The following is a 23277-nucleotide window of genomic DNA, read 5'->3' on the forward strand; positions in this document are numbered from 1 at the left end:
CTGTACTTGGATATCTGATTCCTTCTTTAAGTTTGGGAAGTTTTCAGTCATGATTTCTTCAAAAATCTTTTCAATCCCCTTTGATCCTTCTTCCCCTTCTGGGACCCCTATTATGCGAAGATTGGGACGCTTTATATTATCCCATAGGTCCCTTATGCTATTATCATTATTTTTTATTTGCTTATCTTGTAGTTCTTCTGAATGGGTGCTTTCTATTGCCCTGTCTTCTAGATCACTAATTCGTTCCTCTGCATTAACTAGTCGGCTTTGCACAGCTGTTAGATCATTCCTCATCTCTGTCATTGAGTTTTCCCATTTTGCTTGGCTCTTCTTTATAGCTTCAATTTCATTTTTGACATATTTTATTTCTCTAAGCATTATCTCTTTTAATTCCTTCAGCAATTTGATCACTCCTTTTTTGAAATCTTGATCTAGTAGGCTATCGATGTCTATTTCATTGAGCTTTCTTTCAGGGGATTCCTCTTGTTCTTTTAATTGGGAAAGGTTTCTCTGCTTCTTCATCTTGCTCATACCTCTCTGGCACTGTGGTTTATGAAGTATCAGTTGTCTATTTTGGATCTTAAGGATTTTATCTATCTAATGCCTATTTAGGAATAGAACTTAGGAAAAAAAAGAAAAAAGAAAAAAAAAAGAAAAGAATAAGAGAGAGAGAAAGATTTTTAAAAGAAGGGAGAAAGAGGGTTTGAAAACAATGTATAATGAATAATAGAAGAGCGGGTTGAAGCAGAGTATTAATCGGGTGGAGAAGTCCTTTTAAAACCTTAAAAAAAAAAAAGGGGGGTGGGGAGATGAATATATGTGTTTGAAGCCTGTGTCTAATCAATAACAGGACATCAAAACCGAAGAGATATAGAAATGAATTAAGAAGTAAAAATTAAAAGAGTAATTGAAAATAGAACAGGTGAAAACAGATTAAAACAAAACAAAACAGAAACAGAAACAGAAAACAAAAAAACAAAACAAAGCAAAACAAAAACCAAAAAAAAAAAAAAAAAAAAAAAAGGGGGGTTGTCGGTGTTCTCCTGGAGTGTGTGTGCTTTTAATGTGATGTTCTCCTGTCTTCGTCCTGTTTTGGAAGCTCAGCTTGTTTTCATAGGCCCTCCGTTGGCGCCCTCTTCTGTGCTGCTCCCAGCACCTGTCGGGAAGCAGATCGCGCCTCCTCCTAACACGGGGTCAGATGCAGCTCTCCTCTGCTGCGGGCGGGCAGGTCACTGCCCCTCTGGATGCCGCAGACAGATGTTGCAGACTGGCCAGGCAGGAGGACGGGTCGTGCCCCTTCCCAGCACCTCGGTCAGGGGTTGTGTTCCTGCCCGACAGGCGGGGGGCCGCTCTCCCCCTGCTTGCGCCGCCGGCAGCTCCGCTGCTCTGTGCGGCTGCGCGCTCTGCGCCGGTGCTCCGCCCTGGCCGGCGCTCCGCCCTGGTCGCGCTCCGCCCCGGTCGGTGCTCCGCCCCGGTCGGCGCTCCGCCCGGGTCGCACTCCGCCCTGGTCGCGCTCCGCGTGTGGGCTCGGGGAAGACCCAGGTTCAGCCTCGTCCCTGCTCCGAGCCAAGACCCAGCTGCTTGTTTGTCTTTGTGGAGCAAGTTCTCTGGGGTACCAGAATGGAAGGGTCCTATCTGCCCAGGGCTGTAGGCCCGTCTCAGTCTGGCCCTTGAGGCTGCGAAGCCCTTCGGTGGGGACGCAGGTTTCGTCTCTGCCCCCGCCTGGGTGTTAAGCGCCGGAGAATATGGCGGCTCAGCCTGGGCCCCGCCCCTCTTCCCCTGAAAAGTTTCCGCGGGTTTTCAGAGATGGGGGTATGCACCCTTCCCCCGAGAGCACATCAACCTTGCTGTTTTATGGAGGGCCCAGGTTGTTCTGTCCTGTACACCCACAGCCCCGGCGCTCAGCCCCTTGCAGTCCCCCGGAGATTCCTCCGTGCAGCCGCCCCCGTCCTCCGCCCAGATTATGCAGCCTGGCCCTGCCCGCTGCTGCCGGCCCGCATCTCAGGCTGGTTGTCGGGGGGGACGCTCTGTGCCCGTTTAACTTAGTTCTGTCAGACAAGGGCTGCTCTGTACAGATCCGAGCCTCGGAGGCTCCCCCTCCGTCCCGCTGGCCTCTCAGTTGGAGAGGGGAGACCCAGCGAGCAAGCGCCAGTCCTCCTTTGCCGCTCCCTCCCCGCGGGACCCGTCCCGCGCTGCTTTGCCTTTTGTTCTTTCTTTTTTCCTTTTCTCCTACCAGATTTTTGGCGTCTTTATCTTTTGAAGAGGGCGATGATCTGTTGGAGTTCCGCAGGTGCTCTGGTTGGCTGAGTGGGTCTGTAGATGTGGGTCTTGGTGTATTTGTGGGAGAGGGTGGCTTACAAGCGTCCTTCTACTCCGCCATCTTGCCCGGAAGTTACCCAAATGTGTTGTTTATTCATTTAATTTTCACACCTCTGTTGGGGTGTATGTGCAGTTACTACCTCCATTTTACAGAGTGAAAAACTGAGGCCCAGAGAAATTAACTTGTCTTGAGTTCACACAGCTGGATTCTAGTCCAGGCTCCATTTATCGTTATAGCTTACTGTTGATTTTTTGCTAGCCAGGGTTTTTTTGTTTGGTTGGCTTGTTTTAAGGAAAGAAACTATATATTTCATTGTAGCAGGAAAAAAAGTATAGGTAAGTCCATAAAGAATAGAAGTGAAAAATTACCTGTGGTTTCATGATGAATAGATGCGCTTGTCTTCTCATGATTAAGAGATGTTTTTCTTTTTCTATATATTTATTATATAGTATACATTTAAACATATGTAACTTTTTCAAAAGGGGAAAATTAAACATGGTTTTTAAATATTTTTTAATCCATGAGCAAAACTATTTCATGTGATATTTATCTTTTGAATTACTTTTTATGACTTATCTTTCATAGCTAACATCTTAATAATCATGATTTAATAATTCTCTATTTCTGAACATGTCTCCAAACATTCAGTATTGGCAGTTACACTTTTGTTTACATCTGTGCCTGTGTTTTTATTTTCTAGGAAAAAATGTGTAGATGTGAAATTGCTGTGCCCAACCCCAGTGATAGAAAGCATTGAGAGAGGAAACCACCTACCATAAAACAAATAGGGAGGCATTTCAAAAATACATCCTTTATATATTGATTGAGACAAACTAATGACCCTAGCTTGCCCAGTGCAAGTCACTTCACTTTTCTAAGTATATTTCCTTATCATTAACATAGGGCCTCTTGTCAGTTATTTTGAAGATGGAATGAAAACAATGCATATAACATTTACTTTATGAAATTTAAAGCATTATATGTAAAGAAAGTAACAAAATGAAAGGTTGGAACGCTGTTACTGCTTTTTCTCAACTATTAAAGATATAGTGACTAGAAAGTAGTGACATGTTGTAATGCAGTAAATTCAAGTAGCAGTAATAAACATATACCTCCCCTTTATTTAAAAATACTGTTTTTGATTGAGAAAAAAAATACTACGTTTAGCCTTGTTATTTCTGTAGTGTTCTTGTCCCTGAAGTGTCACTTATCATTGCTCCATTGGTGTTACTCCATCCTTACAAGCTTGATACATCTATATCTATATGTCTGTATCTTTACAACAAAATCAGTAGAAAAGTGTAGAGATTTCTCATATACCCCACTGCCCCAACACATGAAACTCCCCTGCCCCACATTACCAATATCACTTACCGGAATGGTATGTTTTTCGCCAGGGATGAACCTGCATTGACACATGATAGTCACCCAAAGTTCATAGTGTACTTTAGCATTCACTCTTGGTGTTGTACATTCTGTTGGTTTGGATATATATATAATGATATATATCCATTATTATATAATAGCATACGGAGTATTTTCACTGCCCTAAAAATCTTCTATGCTTTGCCTGTTCATCTCTCCCCACCACCCCTACCCATGGTAACCACTGGTCTTTTTATTGTCTTCATAGTTTTGCCTTTTCCACAATGTCATATAGTTGGAATCATACACTATGTACCCTTTACAGATTGGCTTCTTTCATTTAGTAATATACATTTAATCTTTACATGGCTTAATAGCTCATTTTTCTTTGGGTGTTGCATAGTATTCCATTGTCTGGGTGTATCACAGTTTAACTATCCATTCATCTATTGAAGAACATCCAACTTTGGACAGTTATGCTATAAATATAGCTATAGCTATAAAACAGATGTTCAGAACATCTATTTGCAGATTTTTTTGTAGGTATAAATTTTCAACTACTTTGGATAAATAACAAAGAGCATGATTGCTGGATCATGTGGTAAGAATATGTTTAGTTTTGTAAGAAATCGCCAGGCTGTCTTCCAAAGTACCTGTACCATTTTGTGTTCCCTCCAGCAATGAATGAGAGCTCCTGTTGTTTTCCACATCCTTGCCAGCAACTGGTGGTGTCAGTGTTTTGGATTTTGACCATTCTAATAATGGTATCTCATTGTTGTTAAAACTTACAATTCCTGAGTGTTGTGGAGCATGTTTTTATGTGCTTATTTGCCATCTCTGTGTCTTCCTTGATGAGGTGTCTGTTAAGGTCTTTGTCCTGTTTTGCAATGGAATTGTTTTCTTATTACTGAGTTTTAAGAGTTCTTGGTATATTTTGGATAACAGACCTTTAGCAGATACGTCTTTTGTAAGTATTTTCTTCCATTTTGTGGCTTGTTTTCTAATTCTCTTAACATTGTCTTTCGCAGAGGAGAAGTTTTCAGTTTTGATGAGGTCCAGTTTATCAATATTTTTTTCTCCAATTGTATCTTTGATGTGTTGTATCTAAAAAGATACCACCATAGCCGAGGTCATCTAGTTTTCTACTATGTTGTCTCCTAGGAATTCTGTAGTTCTCCATTTTACATTTAAGTCTGTGATGCATTTTGAGTTCATTTTTGTCAAGGGTGAAAGTCTGTATCTAGATTCATTCTTTTGCATGTGAATGTCCAGTTTTTCTAGCACCATTTGTTGGAAAGACTATCTTTGCTTTGTTGTATTTATTGCCTTTGCTCATTTGTCAAAGATCAGTTAACTGTTAATGGGTGTTTATTTCCGGGCTCTCTGTTCTGTTCCATTGGTCTAATTGTATGTTTTTCCCTCAATACCATATTGTGTTGACTTACAGTAGTTTTATAGTAAGTCTTGGGTAGCATCAGTCTTCCAACTTTGTTCTTCTCTTTAAATGTTGTATTGGCTTTAGGTCTTACCTTTTCTATATCAACTTTTCAATCAGTTTATTGATATCCATAAAATAACTGCCTAGGAGTTTAATTGGGGTTGCATTGAATCTGTAGATCAAGTTGGGAAGTGCTGACATCTTGGTATTTTGTCTTCCTATCCATGAACATGGTATTTCTCTCCATTTACAGTTGACCCTTGAATTATGTGGGTCCACTTATATGTGTATATTTTTCAACAGTAAATACTACAATACTACACATTCTATGATTGGTTGAATCCACAGATGTGGAACAACAGCAGGTATAGAAGTCCCACTATAAATTGTACACGGATTAACTCCCACATTGCTCAAGAGCCAGTAATATTTAGTTCTCTTTTGATTTCATTCATCAGAGTTTTGTAGTTCTTCTCATACGGATCTTATAGATATTTGTTAGTTTATACTTGAAGTATTTCATTTTTAGACATGCTAATGTAAATGGTATTGTGTTTTTTATTTTAAAGTTCACTTATTCCTTGGTGTATAAGGGAAGCAGTTGGCTTTTGTGTATCAACTTTGTATCTTCCATCCTTCCTATAATCATTATTAGTTCCAGGATTTTTTTGGCAGATTGATTTTTCTACAAAGACAGTCATGTCATCTGTGAAAAAAAATAGTTTTATCTTCCTTCCCAGTCTGTATACCTTTGGTTTACTTTTCTTGCTTTATTGCTTTAGCACATAGAAGAGTTTCAAGTACTTTAAACCATTCAGCCTTTGCTGACAGTCTAGAGAGGGGAAGAGGGGTGCCTTTGTTATTGCTGGCAGAGGTGGAATTCTGGTCTCCTCACTGATGTGGATGAGGAGGAATGGGTTCCATGGTGTTTGCAGTAGGGTAGTGATAGTAAAAAATGTTTTTTCATGTTGGTTTTCTGGTTGGTGATTTATTTGGGGTTTTTTTGTTTTTTCTTTTGCCTGTGCTCATTGGTGTTTCTGGGTTGCAGGCAGCTCTGTTGCCTGGTTCAGGATACAAAAGAAGCAAAAAGAAAATCCAGGAAACTCATTGTCATGTTGTTCTTCAAGTTCTAAGGTTGCTAGCCAACTTACCTTCTCTCCACCTTTCAGAGTCTTGTTTTTTTTATATATTGCACTCAGGAATTTTAGTTGTATTTAGTGGAAGAAGTAGGGAGAAATAGCTTCTCTTTTTGCATGGAACTGAATGGGTGAAATGGTCTAAAACTAAAATAATCCATTAAGAATTTACTTTAAGTGAAATGCTCAAAAATATTTTATTCTTAAAAATATTTTACCACCATGTTTTGTAAGTCACTAAGATGTAAAGAAAGTTAAGTATATTCTTTGTTGTAAATATATATGCATGTACAAAAGTCTATTTTTTCTTTTAGGATTATGTACTGAAGGACTCTACCGTGTTAGTGGGAACAAAACTGATCAAGACAATATTCAAAAGCAGTTTGATCAAGGTAAGAAGATAATTATATAAAATAAAATGATTGTTTTATTACTTTTCCTTTTGAAATTTCATATGAAAACATCCTAAGGATATAGATGTTGAGGGGAGAAAGTTTTGAAGTAATATTAGAAGTGTTTAATGGAATAGATACCACAGTCAAGAAACAGGAGAGCTATAAATCCATTACCAGAATAGGAAAAGCCATAAATTGTTATGAGCTTCATCTTTGTATATCAGAGATTGAACTTATTTAAAGATGCAGTTTAAATGTTTATTGTTTCTTCCTTCATTATATTGAGCCAACTAACTAACCACTAGGAATAAAAAACAAAACTAAATTCCCTACTCGTATTGAAGTAAATATATGAGATCAAAGGTTTAAATGCAGAAATGAAAACTGTAAGTACTAGGGAGAAAAATGAGTGAATATTTAAAAAATCTTAGGGTAGAGAGAGGCCTAAACTTGATATTAAACCTAGAAAGCATGAAAGAGATGCTAAATTAGACTACCTAAAAATGTAAAGCTTCCGTATGAGAAACAGTGGGTAAAGCAAATAAAATCAGGAGCTAAACTATAAACTTGGGGTGGCTATGGAATTTTTTTACAAGATTAAGCAGTTCATATCAGAAGAAAGCAACCAACAAATACATGAAAATGTGCTCAGCCTCTGTCATTAGAAAGAAATAATTAAAACAAAAAGATTGTATTTATTTTATTATGAGAGTAAAAAAGATTGTTCTTGGGAGGAAGGCAAGCAGATATGTTACACACTGTTGGTTGTGAATGAGTTAGGTATCTTTGCTGGAGAGATTCCATTTGTAAACATTTGTGTTACAGAAGAAGTCTTTGTGAAGTAGACCAAGGTAATTATTGCAGCATTGTTTGTAATTTTTTTAAAAGGCAGGAGGAACACACATGTTTACAAGTAGAATGCTAGATAGCCATATAAAATAATGAAGATTTATGTGTGTTGGAATGGTAAAATGTCGGTTGTTGAGTGGAGGGTGGAATATGTGTGTGTACCTTGTTTTGAAAGAGTATTTATTGTTTAGTATTTCATTAAAAAATATTTTGTTAGAAAAACTGTTTAGACTTTACCAAATTGGTACAATTTCACTTCTCCTAATGAAGGAAAAATAGTAGTTAGTGCCAGGGCCTCTTGAATTATACTTTCTGGTTTTGTTTTCTATTTCTGCCACTTAACTGTCTTTGTGCCCTAGGGAAGTTACTCTTTAAATCTCAGCTTTTTCATATCTAGAATGGGAGTGATAAGAGTAAATAACTGAGGAATAATGAGATACAGTGCATATGATGAGTTTTCTGTGTCAGGTACCATGTTATTAAATGTTCATTGGGTAGCTGTTATTACAAAGAATGTAGCCTGCCTAAGGAAATAAGCTTTAATACATTAAAGTTTTTATTATAAAATCTTTATAATATTTTTAAATGAAATAAATCTAAATGTTCAGTAATAGAATATTATATAAATTTTTAAATCAGGGGGAATGTTTTGTAGCCATTAAAATTGTTTATATAGGGCAAAATGTAAGGGTTGTTGATTCTTGGTTAAGGATATGTGTGAGTTCTTTTTTCTTTTTTTCATTATTCTTGCAAATTTTCTGCAAGTTTGAAACTACAATTAAATGTTACCTGGCTCCCTCCAAAAAAGTTTTTAAGTGTTGCTTATGCAATTTTAATAATTGGATAATGCCTCAAGAATGAAGTCCAATATAAAATCTATGTATGATTTGTCTTTTTTTTTTTCCAATGAGCAGAAAAGGGCTGAAAAGAAACATGCTAAAGTATAAACAGTGATTATCTCTGGGTGATGGGGGTTATTTTTTTCCTTTTGTAGGTCTGCATTTTTACATTTGCTATCATAAGTATTCATTATATTTATAATAAGGAGAATGTGACTTTTTAAATAGCAAATTAACCTTATGATATACTTTAATATGTTTCATTCCTGTTTTTTAATTCAGAATTTCACTAAGTTTAAATTTAAACTATTTTGTATTGTAAAAATTTAAGTATAAATTAAAAAGTTGAAACTTGAATTTATATGCATGATTCCTGTCTTTTGTCTTTCTACTTCCTTATGGTCTCTTTTAAATAGCTTATGTAAATAAAATGTTTTAAAAGAAAAAAGTTACGAGTAAAAGCTAATATTTAATATTGTTCATATACTAATAAGCCTAATAGCATTTTTTTTTTTTGTAACAAAATTCTTGCTTGATTCTCTTTTCCCTTATCTATAGTTTGTCAGGCAAACATACATTAAAACAGTGGGGGAAGGATGGATGAATCAGTCTGTAAAGAAAGGTGGTCCGTGAGAAGGTGGTTGATGTCTTTGGATCCTCAAGTACCTATTTAGCTTACTTCTCCTGTAATAAAATTTAAATTCTATTGTATAAATTACAAATTTGAATTTTTATCTTGTAGATCATAATATCAATCTTGTATCCATGGAAGTAACAGTAAATGCTGTAGCTGGAGCTCTTAAAGCTTTCTTTGCAGATCTGCCAGATCCTTTAATTCCATATTCTCTTCATCCAGAGCTATTGGAAGCAGCAAGTAAGTATAGCTGCCTTTTTTTTTTTCCCTGAGAGATGATGACAGTGGGTTTTATATGTTGATTCCTGTGTGTTAAAGTTGGTCATGCACTTATAATATGTAGCTAATAAAAATTCAACTTCTAGAACTGTATCTTAAAACTGTTTTTCTTTAAAAGTTTTACCTAGCCTCTCAAGTGACTAGATGCTCCTAGAAGTTGGTTCGTTGTACTGGAAGTTTGAGACTTGTTTTTAATTCAAACTAAAGGTGTTGTAAGAAAAAGAAATAAATTCTTCAAATAAATGTATCTGTTGTAATGTACCTCAGTAAAATATTAACCTCTGTATGGTCTATACACATGTACATAAAATTGTTTTTAAGTCAAAAAAATTAACTTTGGCTTTATGTCTTGATTCAATTTTTGAAAAAGTAAGGAAAGTATGTGCTTATTCATGGCACCATCATTCATCCAGATGTTTCTATTAAGCAATATCTGGAAAATGAGAGAAAAGGTCTATTTGAGTATTAGGTAACCTAGTGCTTTTACTGCTTGTGAAGAAAGATATTTGATAAGCAAAGTGAATTGTAAATAAATAGAAGATGATGCGTTAAATCAGGTGTTGGCAAACTATGGTCTGCAGGCCAAATTCAACTTGCCATCAGTTTTTGGAAGGCTTGCAAGCTAAGAATGGTCTTTCACATTTTTAAATGGTTGAAGAAAATTTTATGCCATTAAAATTATATGAAATTCTTTGAAAGTTTTATTAGAACACAGCCATGCTTATTTGTTACATGTTTTCTGTGGCTACTTTTGTCCAGCAGCTGCAGGATTAGATAAGATACTTAAAATACTTAGTCTGTAGCATGAATATTAAGAGCCTAACAAACTTATAAGTAATTAGTTAATTCTAAATTAATATACCATTTCCCATTTTACCATCCCCAATTGACTGATCTTCAGTTATTAGCTTTACTTGTGAAAATTCAGGCTATTGTAATAGATGATAATGTATTTATTAGCGGTTTCTTTGGAACATTTTGTCTTTGTTTACCTCTCCTAATATGCTTCATACACATTCTTGATTTTCTTTTATAGTAAGCATAGCAAGAAGTTTTATCAGATATTTTTTAATGTATGAGTTTCACACAAATTTCTCACTACTTTAATTTCACAGAAATCCCAGATAAAACAGAACGTCTTCATGCACTGAAAGAAATTGTTAAGAAATTTCATCCTGTAAACTATGACGTGTTCAGATACATAATAACACATCTAAACAGGTATTTTTATTTTTCATTTTTACAAATAAAATGCACTACGGATTTCAAACTTGTAAGTTTATAAATTGGGTAATTATAAAATAAAGAGGGAGACAAGCTAACATACAGTTTTGGTTCTTTAAATTATTTTTTCTGTATTTTTAAAATAGATTTTTCATGTAGTGATTATATAAATAATAAGTGTGGCGAGTAGATTCCCTTTGTCTCTGCTCTTCTATAGAATCTTAGGATTTTAGTTATGAAATGGCAGATAATTAACCAAATCAACCTATTTAAAGTTGATAAATTGAGGTTTAAAGAGAGAAATCATATGCTCAAGTGACACATCTTATGATTAGAACCCAAGTCTTATTAAAAGGTTTAATTGCTTTTTCTTTCATAGTGTGTTTCTTTTGTATATTTTGCTTGTTTTGTTTATGGATATTCCTTATAGTGAAATTTTATCAGAAACTTGAATTCTTATTACTATCTACCGTGACTGCTACTGAAATGCAGGACATTAATCCTATATCAATAGCCCTAAATGTGTTAAGCTTCAAGTTTGTGCTTTTTTAAAATAATCTTTGTAATGCAATTTATTAAATGAGAAGAATATTAATATTGCATAATAGCTCAAAGTTCAAGACTACAGAGTTAAATAGGCTTGGTTTTGAAACATTTTTAGTTCTGTGGCCTTGGGCAGATTTCTTAAGCTTCCTAAGTCTTGATTTTCTTAACTGTAAAAATGAGAAGACTAACACCTCACAAAGTTGTTATTGAGACTAAATAGAATTATTAGCATTTGCACTAGTTTTTTTCAAAAGTCTACTCTTTCTACTAACATTTTAATGAACTGGGGTTTGATTTCTTAACTAATAATGTCAGTGACCAAACCAAGTACATTTCAGTCTGTACCTCTTAAAAGAGCATATTAAGCAATGTTTAAAGCTTTATTATTGTTACCAGTGTACCATAGAATTATATTAGCACTTCTGGTAATCCTTCTTTGACGTCTCTCTCTCTGAGAAAATACCAGCATACGTAGTATTGGAGTATAATTAGTAGAATTTTCCTCTTTTGAAAATTACCATGTAAGTGATTCATGATTTAACAGATGTGTACAGAATAGTAGAGGAGATCTTACCTAATACCTTACCTAATATGGAATGTAAGGATGGTGTATGAACATATTACTGTCTGGCCTGAATAAAGTGCTGAATTAAGAATCGGAGTTCATTAAAAAGCATAGGCAGAAGGGACAAAGGGAAGAGCATGTTCGAAGAATCACAGTGCTAGCCCACCATCAGTGTTATATTAGACACTGTGTTTGACTCTGATAACACAAGAATTAATGACACAGGCAAAAGCATATTGATGTGCTGAGGAACAGCAAAGAGGTCTATGTGGTTTGAGCAGAGTGAAGAACAGGACAGTGCTACTTACTCAGAGTGTAGCCTTTTGACTAGCTTTAGTCTTCAAAATATTTTACTGACACGGAGGCTGCTTTCATGTATGTCACTAAGTGCGCTGTTGAGTTCCACTGACACTTATGGGGAGCAAGACTTTGTCAATGAAAAAAGCTTTTATGTTTGTTACTCTGAATGGTACGGTGAGCCACTAGGGAACAGAGAAATAATATCACTAGACTTAAATTTTAGAAGAAATACTCAACTAAACTATAATGGGTACTCTTTGTGCCAGATACTTTTATATAAGCACTATAGAAACATAGCAGTGGATAAAATATATAATGGATGATTGACAAAGTACAAAAATTAATCCATGGAGTTGTTCTTTGGTTTTATTCTCTTTCACCTTTCGTATTCAGTGAGTTATTGTTTCAAATAAGTTCTGTCTCCTAATTATTTTTCCTTTTTATTCTTCTGCCACTGCTAAGTTTAAATTTTATTATTTCTCATTTAGGAAGCTCTGGTTTCTTTGTCATTGAGCTCTCTGTCTGCTAATTTTTCCTCGTGATTCTTTCTTGATTCTGATGCCATAATGATCTTTATAAAAGCTCTGTCTGTAAAGATCACTTACATCCTGAAGAAAAAAACAAAATTGTTTAACATTAAGTGGTTTGACTTCTTCAGTTAACATCTCCTTTCCTTTTCCACCTTGCACACACCAAATGCCACTGTATTAACTAATCACTTAACCAGAAGTATCAGTTTCTGTCTAGTCCCTTATCACATCTTAACATGAGTGCCTCAGTCGTTCTCAGAATTTCAGTCTTCAGACCAACAGCATCGGCATCAGCATCAGCATCACCTGGGAATTTGTTTGTAATATAAATAATCAGGCCCAATCCCAGACATAATTATCAGTCTGTTTTAACAAGCTCTCCAGGAGGTTCTGATATACACTGAGAACCACTGTTTTGACTAAATTACTCCTTCCTACCGTTTTACCAATGCCTATCACTCTTTTTTTAAATTATTATTTTTTTTAATATATTTTTATTGAAGTATAGTCAGTTTACAATGTGTCAGTTTCTGATGTACAGCACAATACTTCAGTCATATAGGAATATACAGATATTTATTTTCATATTCTTTTTAACCATAAATTACTACAAAATATTGAATATAGTTCTGTGTGCTATACAGTATAAACTTTTTGCTTATCTATATTTTGTATATAGTAGGTAGTATCTGCAAATCTCGAACTCTCAATTTATCCCTTCCCATCCTCTTCCCCGCCCCAGTAACCATAAGTTTGTTTTTTATGTCTATGAGTCTGTCACTGTTGACTCAACTCAAACATAATGTTTTCAAGGAAGCCTTCCCAGACCACCCTCATCTCTAACTGATTTGGTGCCTTTCCTTTGTATCTTTTGACTCAACAATTAGACTTGATGTGCATATTCTTATGTCTTTCAAATCTGTAGGTATTTTCAGGATCTGAATTTGACCACCACATAGACACACCTGACTGAGCCCACTGTACATTATATGTTAACAAAAGGTTGATTTTCTTTTGAATATTCTAATTTAGCCTCTTAACAAATAGTGTAGTGACTTTCACCACAGAACACATGTTTTTAGTGCACATATTTTAACTCAAGACAAGCAACTCCTATGTCTAGTGGGGGCAGTCCTTTGGTTTATATTTTAAATTTTTGATATGCAAATTTATAAAATTTTCCTGCTACTTTGCATCCTGGGCTGTTTCTTTATGTGTGAAGTGAGAGGGTTGAATAAAGTATCTAAAATTTCCTCCCAATTTAATAACTTTGAGTTATGATTCAAGATTTGTTTCTTAGATTTCTTGCTTATTACAGACTATGGTAGTAGTGCTTGCTCACATATTTAAAGGACTGGATGCAAATTAGTTCATGTATGGCCATTTGTAAACTTTTGTTAAATCATAAGAATTTTAAGGTGGAATGTGTTTCTGTGAACTGTTGTCATTGAAATTAAGTTTCTAACAATGTACAAGGTAGTTAATTAACTGATTGAAAAGATTGATTTTTAGAATACTAGAAACTTAACTTTTTGAAAGTTGAAAAGTTTCCTGATTGGAGGATATAATTTTTCCAAAGTAAAGACCATCTTTGATTCTCATAAGGGATGAATTTTACTGCTTTCCTCTTATTATTAGAATGTAGTTGAACATGGAATGCACAAGAAGAAAAATGTTTTAAATTTGAAGTTAAGACTTAAAAAAGGTAAAAACAAATCGTCTGAAATAGTATTCTCTAATTGTAATGAGTTTTGATTGATTTCTAACTGGTTTTTTCCATATCATAATTTCAGAGTCAGCCAGCAAAATAAAATCAACCTAATGACAGCAGACAACTTATCTATCTGTTTTTGGCCAACTTTGATGAGACCTGATTTTGAAAACCGAGAGTTTCTCTCTACCACGAAGATCCATCAATCTGTTGTTGAAACTTTTATTCAGCAGTGTCAGTTTTTCTTTTACAATGGAGAAATTGTGGAAACTGCGAACACTGTGGCTCCTCCACCACCTTCAAACCCAGGACAGTTGGTGGAACCGATGGTACCGCTTCAGTTACCACCACCACTGCAACCTCAGCTGATACAACCACAGTTACAGGCGGATCCTCTTGGTATTATATAAGTAGAAAGTGATTGCAGGCAGCCTGAAATTGGACAAAAAGCAAATCTAGACATGCATGTTTCAGGGTTCAGTAGTATACTTCATGTTTCTTACAAATAATTCACATTCAAAATGATGAGACATTTTCTCTTCGAGCTATATGGTATTCCTTATTCATTTACATTACAAATCTAAGACCATGTGCTAATAAGCATGACTGGAGAGGTTTAATTTTTATAAACAAAAATAGCTATAAAATACAAAGCTGCTGTTGCATGCAACCTTATTGCAATCAGTATATCATTCCTGTGGCATTTTCTGTCACATTATATTGTGAATAAAATTTTTTTATAGAAATTAAATGATTTAAAAACTCACATATATGAAACATTTAATGCTTTTCAGCCTGCTTTATGGCTGGTTTTGTTATTTGATGTGCTAATTTGAGCAACTTAATTTACTTTTAGCAGTCTGTGTAGATAACTAAAAGCCCACGTAAGTATTTTATAATTTCAGGCTACTATGCCATGCTTGGAAGTTGTTTGAAAGAAAGAAAAATACACTTAACATATTTCTATACCTTCATCTTCTAAGTAAACCTGTGGATAATTTGATGGGGGTAAACGAACATATTTCTTGTACACACATACCAAGGACATGCTTGTGGCTAAAGTGAGTTGATAATGTTGTGCAAAGGATAGTTGTCACCAACTCATTTCTTTGTAGTCCATAATGAAACAAACATCTCGTACACTGTTAATTCTGTAAACAGATGCATGTTCAAAAGATCTATTATGGTCTTGTAATCTTAATCTAATATATTTTAGATATTTTAATTTTTTCCCTCTTGGGAAATACATTTAGTATAGTGCAGAAAATACTTCATGACATTTTCATATAAGGTTATATAACTTTTCATACATAAACATGAAATTTGTTGTAGAAAATTCTTTAAACCAAACATTTTAATCTAGGGCTTCAATTTAATCTGTCCCTTGAATCTATTTTTATGTGGCCCTTAAAAAACATATCCAAAAATCCATTGCTAATATAGCAATAAAAAATACTTCGGGTACTGACAGCCTCTTTGGAGTATGTATATATAAAGTTGCAATCTTGTATTCGTATTCTTTTCTGTGATATGTTGTACTAAAATCCAAATGGCTTTTGCACCATTTTTTTAAACCAATTTTTTTCCTTTGATGTTGGTACCAGATTTGCTGTAAATGACTGCTGCTTTTGGGTTTAAACATTTTGTTAGTGGAGTTACAACCAAAACACTAAATTATGGATAAAATTTTCAGAATAGGTGGCATAGGTAAATTTTGTTAGGCTTTATTCAGAATTTGTTTATTATCAAACCATGCCGTTTTTTCCCAGAAAGGAAAAAAAAATGGGGTTTTTTTGGTTGTTGTTGCTAGGTTAAGTTTTGTGTAGTAAAAAAAAAAATTTTTTTTGGTCCATGTTGTGTAATCTTCATTCATACTGCAATTTTAAGGTTGTCTTATGTGTACTATAGTAAATAGATGATTTTGAGATTTGAGGCTCCTAAGAGTTTGATTTCCTCCATTTTTTCCTAAAATAAATGTTGTCTTTCCCAACTGTTATGTCCTAGGTATTATACTTCTAATTTTAACTTCAGAATCAAGATGTTGACATGAACCAGGCTGCTGTTGAAGTACATGTATATTATAAATTATCTTATTTGTGTTGTACTCTTACATGTTATTATCTTTTCTAAGAAAACAAAGTCCCTATTATTCTTATTGCAAAGCACACAGGAATTAAGAAAGTACAGTAATTTTTAAAAAGAAAAATCCGGTAAATGTAGTATTCTTAACTTGTTCTATATTACTTATACCTATTGTCTATATAGCTTTAATTTATAGCTGTCAGTTTAACATTGGCATGTCTGGCAAAGAAAATTAAACTTAAAGAGTTTTATAAACTGTTTCTAGGTTGCTAAAGAATTTATTTTTCTACTATATATGGTATAGACAAAGCTCAAAACTATGTACAGGAAAAAAGCCTGACTATTTCTTTTGGAAGTAGGCTGAAAAGAGAATTTCCAGAACTGTTCATGTCTTCAGTTCATTGGGTCATGACTTTGCTATTGTAATATGTGAATCCCAGTTTATTTAAGCTATTCTCTTTTATACTGTGTTAATTTAACTTTCATGTGCATTTAGTACCACTTTTTTTATTAAAACTAGCATTTACCATTTTCCACATTTACTACCTTGCACCTTCCCCAAAATTTATCTCCACGTTTCTATGCATTCTATAATTGATTTGAAAAGGTTAATAGTGGGTCATTTAAAAATCTACTTTTGGTTCAGTTAACCAATAGGTTACAGTTAATTGAAAATTAAAGTGCGGTTTAAAGCTCAGTCTGTTACACTGAATTGATTGCGTTTGTTTTTGCCAAGGGTTTAGCTATATTTTTAAATATTAGAAAAATAATTCTAAGAACAAAATAATATAATTAAACTTTTTTCTGGTAAGTTACTGGCAGGTTTCACTGTTTAGGGATCTATTATATATGAGACTTTTTAAAGGATGAAAAGAATATTAGATAGTCTCATAATTATGGGTAAACATTAAGGCATTATATTTTATAGTTTTAAATAAAATTCCATCTATACACATGTTGCCATCGTTTCATTTAAGCTTTAGTGATTGTACTTTTTACAATACTGTACTTAATGTTATCTAGATTAGCAATATAAAGCATAGTGGTACTCTTTCAAATTTTCAGTAAATCTATTGGAAGTCAAATTATATTCAACAGACACTTATTAGGATATACAGTTAATTTTAGAACAAAATTCCAGGCACAATATATTTTCATTTGAAATATTATTTGTTAGCAGTGCTTTTTTCCCTTAACATTTACAATGTAAATAATGTAGGTAATAGCAATCTAACTTAGCCAAAAAGCAGCTTTTATTTTCCATACTGTATGTAAATAATGTAGATTTTTTTTTTGAGGTACTGGAATTTAATTTCTAATCTCTCTTAGATAGAAACAAAAGGGAACAATTGGAATAAATTCTTAGACCTTAGCTTCCATGGTGATTTTTAGTTTTTTATACAGTAATAATTGTGATGCTGTTTGTCAACTGGATATAAATATATATATATAATTTTAAAAAGTCAAAAGTGCTTTGTTTCTTTGTTTATAATTAATGTAATTTTGTGCTTCACCCACAGGATGCTGCAGTAAATTAAATATCACTGAAGCTTCATCTGTATAAAGAATGCTATGAATAAAACATTAAGAAACTGTGTAATTTTAAGCTATAGTTGCCTCTAATTTTACCATTTCATTGGTAAAAATCAGCTAATTTTTTTTCATAAAATAGGAAAAATGTTTAAATTATGTCAATGTTATAAAAGTTTTATTAGGGAAATGTATTATTAAGCTCTTACTGTACCATGAGAGGAGATCCAAAATTTATTCTGGATGTATACATATGGATGAAAATTCAGTTTTAAAATGTTTAGGAAAACAAGATTGCACAGGTTTTTAAAACTCAAATGTTACATGGATCTGAATTTTGAGCTGTGGCTAGGCATTCTTTTGAGCCATTGGAAGTATTTTGAAGCTTGTAGTTTGTAGCAGTGATGCTAACATTGAAGAATATATTATTTTTGTTTTCATGGTTTATAAATATTGAGTCAAACTTTATGGGTATATGTTGTCAGATTCTATGGATCTGGGAGGTCAGTTTGACCTGAATTACTGTTTGTCTTGAATTTAATTCTTTTAATTAAGTACCTTTATTCTTAGGCTGTTGAACAGTTTCTGATTTGTTTCAAAACTTTCACATTTCCGAATTTTTATTGTATTTGAACTCTTGAAGTTCTCTGCAGCCATTTCAATTTATCAAATGTCTAAAAATAAAATTTTCTAAGATTTATTAAGGGAAGGAACTACTCTTCAAAGTTGATTTCTTATGGTAGCATCTGTGTGTAGTTAAGGAGACTGTATGCAGTAATGACATCTTATGTTCAGTATCCAGTCATTACATGTGATCAAGTACCATGATCTTTTTAAAGGAGTTAAAGTCAACTAAGTAATGAACTTCGGGAATAGTCACTATTCACTTGAACCTCATCATCATCCTATGAGCAGCATGATTCCATTGTTTCCCTTTTATTTTTATCGTGGTGGGGAAGGGATCCATAGTTCTTACAGTGTTGTTCAAGTCTTAAAATATTCACTCTTAGTCATTCATAGAAGTTTTGCAGGCAGTAGGAATGATTTTGAAAAGCTAATTAATGGTGGTCAAAGGTAAGACCTAAGTTATAACTAAGTTTAATGTATAAAATGTAAACCTTGAATGCAGCATTGGCAATTCTGGTTTAGTTATTTTTACTCATAGTTAAAAGAGTGCTATGACCTTCAGTATATGCTGTAAGTAGTTGTCAAAGAATTTGTAGTTTAGAAATAACTTGTTTATTCCTGCAGTATAGATTTTGTATTCAACTTTATTTGCCTCAAGTGATGAAAATTACTATGAACAGTTTGATGGTGACTCTTTTGTTCTGATAGTTTGTGATATTTAGTTAAGATTTCCTTAGTTTAAGACCTGTTGTTTTCGAATTTGTTTCTGTTTTGTATTATATCTTATTCCAGTATAAATGATGTTGGTTTAGTTACTGACTTAAAATATTTATTAACTACTTCACTGATTCATCCAGATTAGTTTTAATTATGGATCTGTACTCACCAGATCATTTTCTGATGACCTTGAGCTTAATGTTTTGCCCTTACCACTGAGTATTTTTTAGGTACGCACCAGTTTTTGAAGCTATCTTACCAGTTTCAGATTTGGAGCTCTTAGTTCCCCTTTTCTCTAGATTCTTGATATTTCATTTTATCCAAATAAATGCCTTGTAGGTGTTCAATGAACCCAACTTATATTTAGTACCTTAAAATGGTAAGTAAAATTAGAAGCTATATGTATACTTCCTACTATTATTAATTATTTTATTAATTATGTTATTGTTTACTAATTATTAATTTGTGCAGGACTTGTTATTTCAGATGTGTAGTTAAAAAGATTTTTTTAAAACTCTAGTTATCTGAGAGAATATAGTCTTTTAGACACCTTTTCAGATTTCTTGGAAATTTTATTTCCAGATTTTTCATCTTTATTCACTCTCAAGGGTACAATTTTGGCTTATAGAGAAAAACCATTACCAGCAATGTACTTTTAAAATACAAACTAAAATCTGTTTTACCCCAATTTTTTATTACCAAATGACTTTTAAGTTACTTTAAAATGCACTTAAAAATTATTTTCATGGTATAGATCAGAGTGAGCAAACTTCTTTTGTGAAAGGACAGACAATAAATGTCTTAAACTTTGCAGGCCATATAATCTCTAGCACTACTCAACTCTATTGTAGTACAAAAAATAGCCATAAGCAATACAGAAATAAATGAACATGACTACATTCCAATAAAACTGTGTTTACAAAAAAGAGGCAGCAGACTGGAGCTTAGTTGACTGATCCCCTGCCTTAGATATTTAGTAAAATTAAATCTCCCAAGTTTTATTCATGTGGAATAATGTAACTCAAAATAATGTAGGTCAAAGTAAAATTTTACAAAGGATGATGACTGTTGCCCTCTGTTCTTACCACCTTTTTCCCCAAAGAGAATCATGCTTGTTTTAGTTGTAAGTAATAAGTAAATGAGAGCTAGGTAGACTAGTTCTTTTGAAAGCTCATAATACATTATTAAAACACTGCATCAGAAAGGTAGGAATTGTGATATAATTGTATACATCAGAATTGAATTGATCTCAGCTTTTTTTCCATTAAGGATGACTGAAAGTAATGTTTTTGAGGGCAGTAATTGCATCTCCACACATTACATGTTTATCATGATCATATAGTGAATATTTCAATAAATTGTTATATAGATTAATGAAATGATTAATACTTTTAAACTGCTAACTTGAAAATCAAAATCATGTCCATAATGGATCTAAAAGTATCCATCATTTAGTGGATGATCTCTTCAAGCTATAGGTCTCTACTTCTGAAATCTTTTTGGATTTTTTAATCTATATTGAAGTGCTATATGAGGCTTATAAATTGCAGATCGTAACAGATTTAGACTTAAGTTCAAACATATTCCTTCAGGTAAAAATAACCTTTCAAGTTTTAAGAATGTGCTGGCTTTTGAGTGTTTTGTTTTTTTTCTGTTTATAGCAGTGGTTTCCATATACCAGCATCACTTGTGGGAGCTTCATAAGACTCAGGCTATCCAGAAGCTATCCAACTAAACAAATCTCTGAGGTACAAGAGTGAGAGATTTAATTCCCAGTTAAGTGCTTTTATATTCCATCTAGGGGGCACAAAATGGAGTTCTTGGAAGAAAAATTTCATATGGTAAGGATTGATTACATAGAAAAAACCTTGATATTCAACTTTAAACTTACAACTTTATATAATTACATAGGTTTGATAGTTACTGATCAAATTTATAATTGTAATAAGCTAGTCAAAACTAAGCTCTTTTAATGGCAAAGATCTGGGCATACTAGGAAACTTCTAATGTTATTTCCCAGAAAACTCGGTTGTTTACAATTGCTTCTCCCCCTTTCTGTGAAGAAAAAAATAAAGAGGGGAAACTGTGATAATGAAGAGGGTAGGGCATGGATTTGGAGACAAGGGAAAGCAATTAGCATTGTAGAAAGTTTTTTAGTAATTAATGTAATTTTATACATCCTGAGTTTTCCAAAGTCACCATTTTCATTTTTCTGCCACTTTTTAGTACTTGCCTTATAAACACTACAGGGGTTCAGTTTTCAATGAGATGTATTAGGTCTCAACAGATCAACACACCATCTAACATAAAAGCAAGATAACTTTCAAAGGGCATATTTTTAAAGGCATCAATGTGATGTGGAAATGACTGAGTCTAAAATAGACTCAGTCCCACAGAAGGGAGAACTATTCAGAGGTTAGTGGGAGAGCAGAAACTTTTTTAAAATCTTTCTGATTAAAACTAAAGTAAAATATTAAAATAGGTTAGGCCTAGGCAGAGGACCATGTTAAGAGAAAAAACAGCTATACTTTTAGTGATTGCATAGGGCTGGAGTTATAAAATTGGAGGTTTTGAAAGAACAGTGAGTCTGTCAAGATATTAAGTGTTGAAGCTTAGTGAGGCTCAAAAAGCTAAGAGCTGAAAATTACTGACAAGCAGAGCAGAATCCCTTGCAATCTTTCAAGGGTGAGGAAACAAGCATCTGGGTTCTCAATTGAAAACTTCGTATCTGTACCCTAGGAATGGGGATGAATTGGCCTAGTTCTTAACAAAACTTTTAGCTCTGCCTAACGTAAGAAAGGAGAACCCTCTTCAGAGGAAGGAATTGTCTTGGAGCTTCTATAGTTTTTTTATACATAATATTCAGCATACAATTAAAAATTACTAGATATGTGAAGCAACAAAATCATGACAGTTAACCCAGAGAGAAAAAAGTACAATTGAATCAGAATGATCTTGATTGTGGAGTTAGACAATGTTTTTTAAAAGTAATTATGATTTAATATGAAAGAAAGTGGGAAAGAAAGTTTGACAAATGAATGGCATGAAATTTTTCATCAAATAATTTTTTTGTTTGAAAAAACATATTTTAGAAATAAAGATTTTTTTAAGAATTCCCTAGATGTGGTAACATTGTGTGCACTAGAAAACAAGATTAGTGAGCTATAAGATGATTATCAATAGATAATACCAGTGAAGCAGGAAATGTTCAAAATGTCTAACATTATAATTTAGAGTCTTGAAGAGAATGGAGCAGAAACAATGAAGAGATTATGACCAACAATTTTCCAAAATTCATAAAAAAGCCCACAGCCAATTCCAGTCAGGCAGAACTAAATGTTAAAAACCTACACCTAGGCACACATGGCAAAAATGCTGAAAATTTAAGACAGGATATTTGTAAAAGCAGCTAGAGAAAAGACATTACCTTCAATAGGGCACCATTAAGACAGTTGATACCTCGATAGAAATGGTCAAGGACAGACAGCAATGGAATTACCTCTTGAAAGTGCTGAAAGGGAAAACAAAAACCAAAACCTGCCAATGAAAAGGTTCTTGTGGAATAAAGTTGGTTCCATTCAAATAAAATTAAGATACTTCATTACGAGTAGGCCTGGAGCAAATAAAAACTAAGGGAAGCAGAAGTGGTCTTAAGGCAATTTAACTACTGTTGTCATTGAGACTTCCAACAGTTTAGTTCCTGAGGGACTCTGAGCATTAAGTCAAATTCCTTCTAAAACCTACAAGGTTTGGAGTTTTGGGTACCTAAGGTGAAAACTCTTAAATTAAGTTGAGGCTGTGAAATCCTTACTGAGACTAACCTACCTCTTCCAGCAACTCTTGATAGGAACTTAAAGATAGCCCAACCACCTTCAGGCTCCTGTGGGAAGTGGAGCTGAGAACATAATAGCTAAGGTGAATGAAGTAATAAAGACATTACCACCAGTCGGTACTCAGGTCCATTTGAAGAATTCATATATCAGAAACTGCTGAATAGGAGCAGGCTTTGATTTAGAAGTCACATTTGAACATTAGAGAATTCATTCTGGAGAGAAACATACTGAGAAATTCTTCCAAATCAAGCCTCAATGAATATTTGCAGCCATTTCGGAGAGAAATCTTATATGTGCATTAAATATGGGGAAGCATTCAGCAAAATACCTAATCTTTGTACACTGTAATGTTCACAG

General features: G+C 33.8%; 2 protein-coding genes across 4 annotated transcripts in view; both read left to right on the plus strand.

The window, feature by feature from the left end:
- ARHGAP5 (Rho GTPase activating protein 5) overlaps positions 1-17166 on the plus strand; it is a 67585-nt gene extending 50419 nt beyond the window's left edge. For all 3 annotated transcript variants that reach the window (XM_072962903.1, XM_031678919.2, XM_031678920.2), the window contains exons 4-7: positions 6574-6651; positions 9085-9216; positions 10371-10476; positions 14214-17166. In XM_072962903.1, the coding sequence (XP_072819004.1) occupies positions 6574-6651; positions 9085-9216; positions 10371-10476; positions 14214-14541 (644 nt within the window). In that variant the 3' untranslated portion in view covers positions 14542-17166. The remainder of the gene's footprint in view (positions 1-6573; positions 6652-9084; positions 9217-10370; positions 10477-14213) is intronic.
- Positions 1044-23277, plus strand: part of LOC140696879 (uncharacterized) — a 99479-nt gene continuing 77245 nt past the window's right edge. The window contains exon 1 of the mRNA XM_072962916.1: positions 1044-1867. Within this exon, the coding sequence (XP_072819017.1) occupies positions 1069-1674 (606 nt within the window). The 5' untranslated portion in view covers positions 1044-1068 and the 3' untranslated portion in view covers positions 1675-1867. The remainder of the gene's footprint in view (positions 1868-23277) is intronic.

The sequence above is a fragment of the Vicugna pacos genome, chromosome 6, assembly GCF_048564905.1.
Source record: "Vicugna pacos chromosome 6, VicPac4, whole genome shotgun sequence".
Taxonomy (NCBI): Eukaryota; Metazoa; Chordata; class Mammalia; order Artiodactyla; family Camelidae; genus Vicugna; species Vicugna pacos.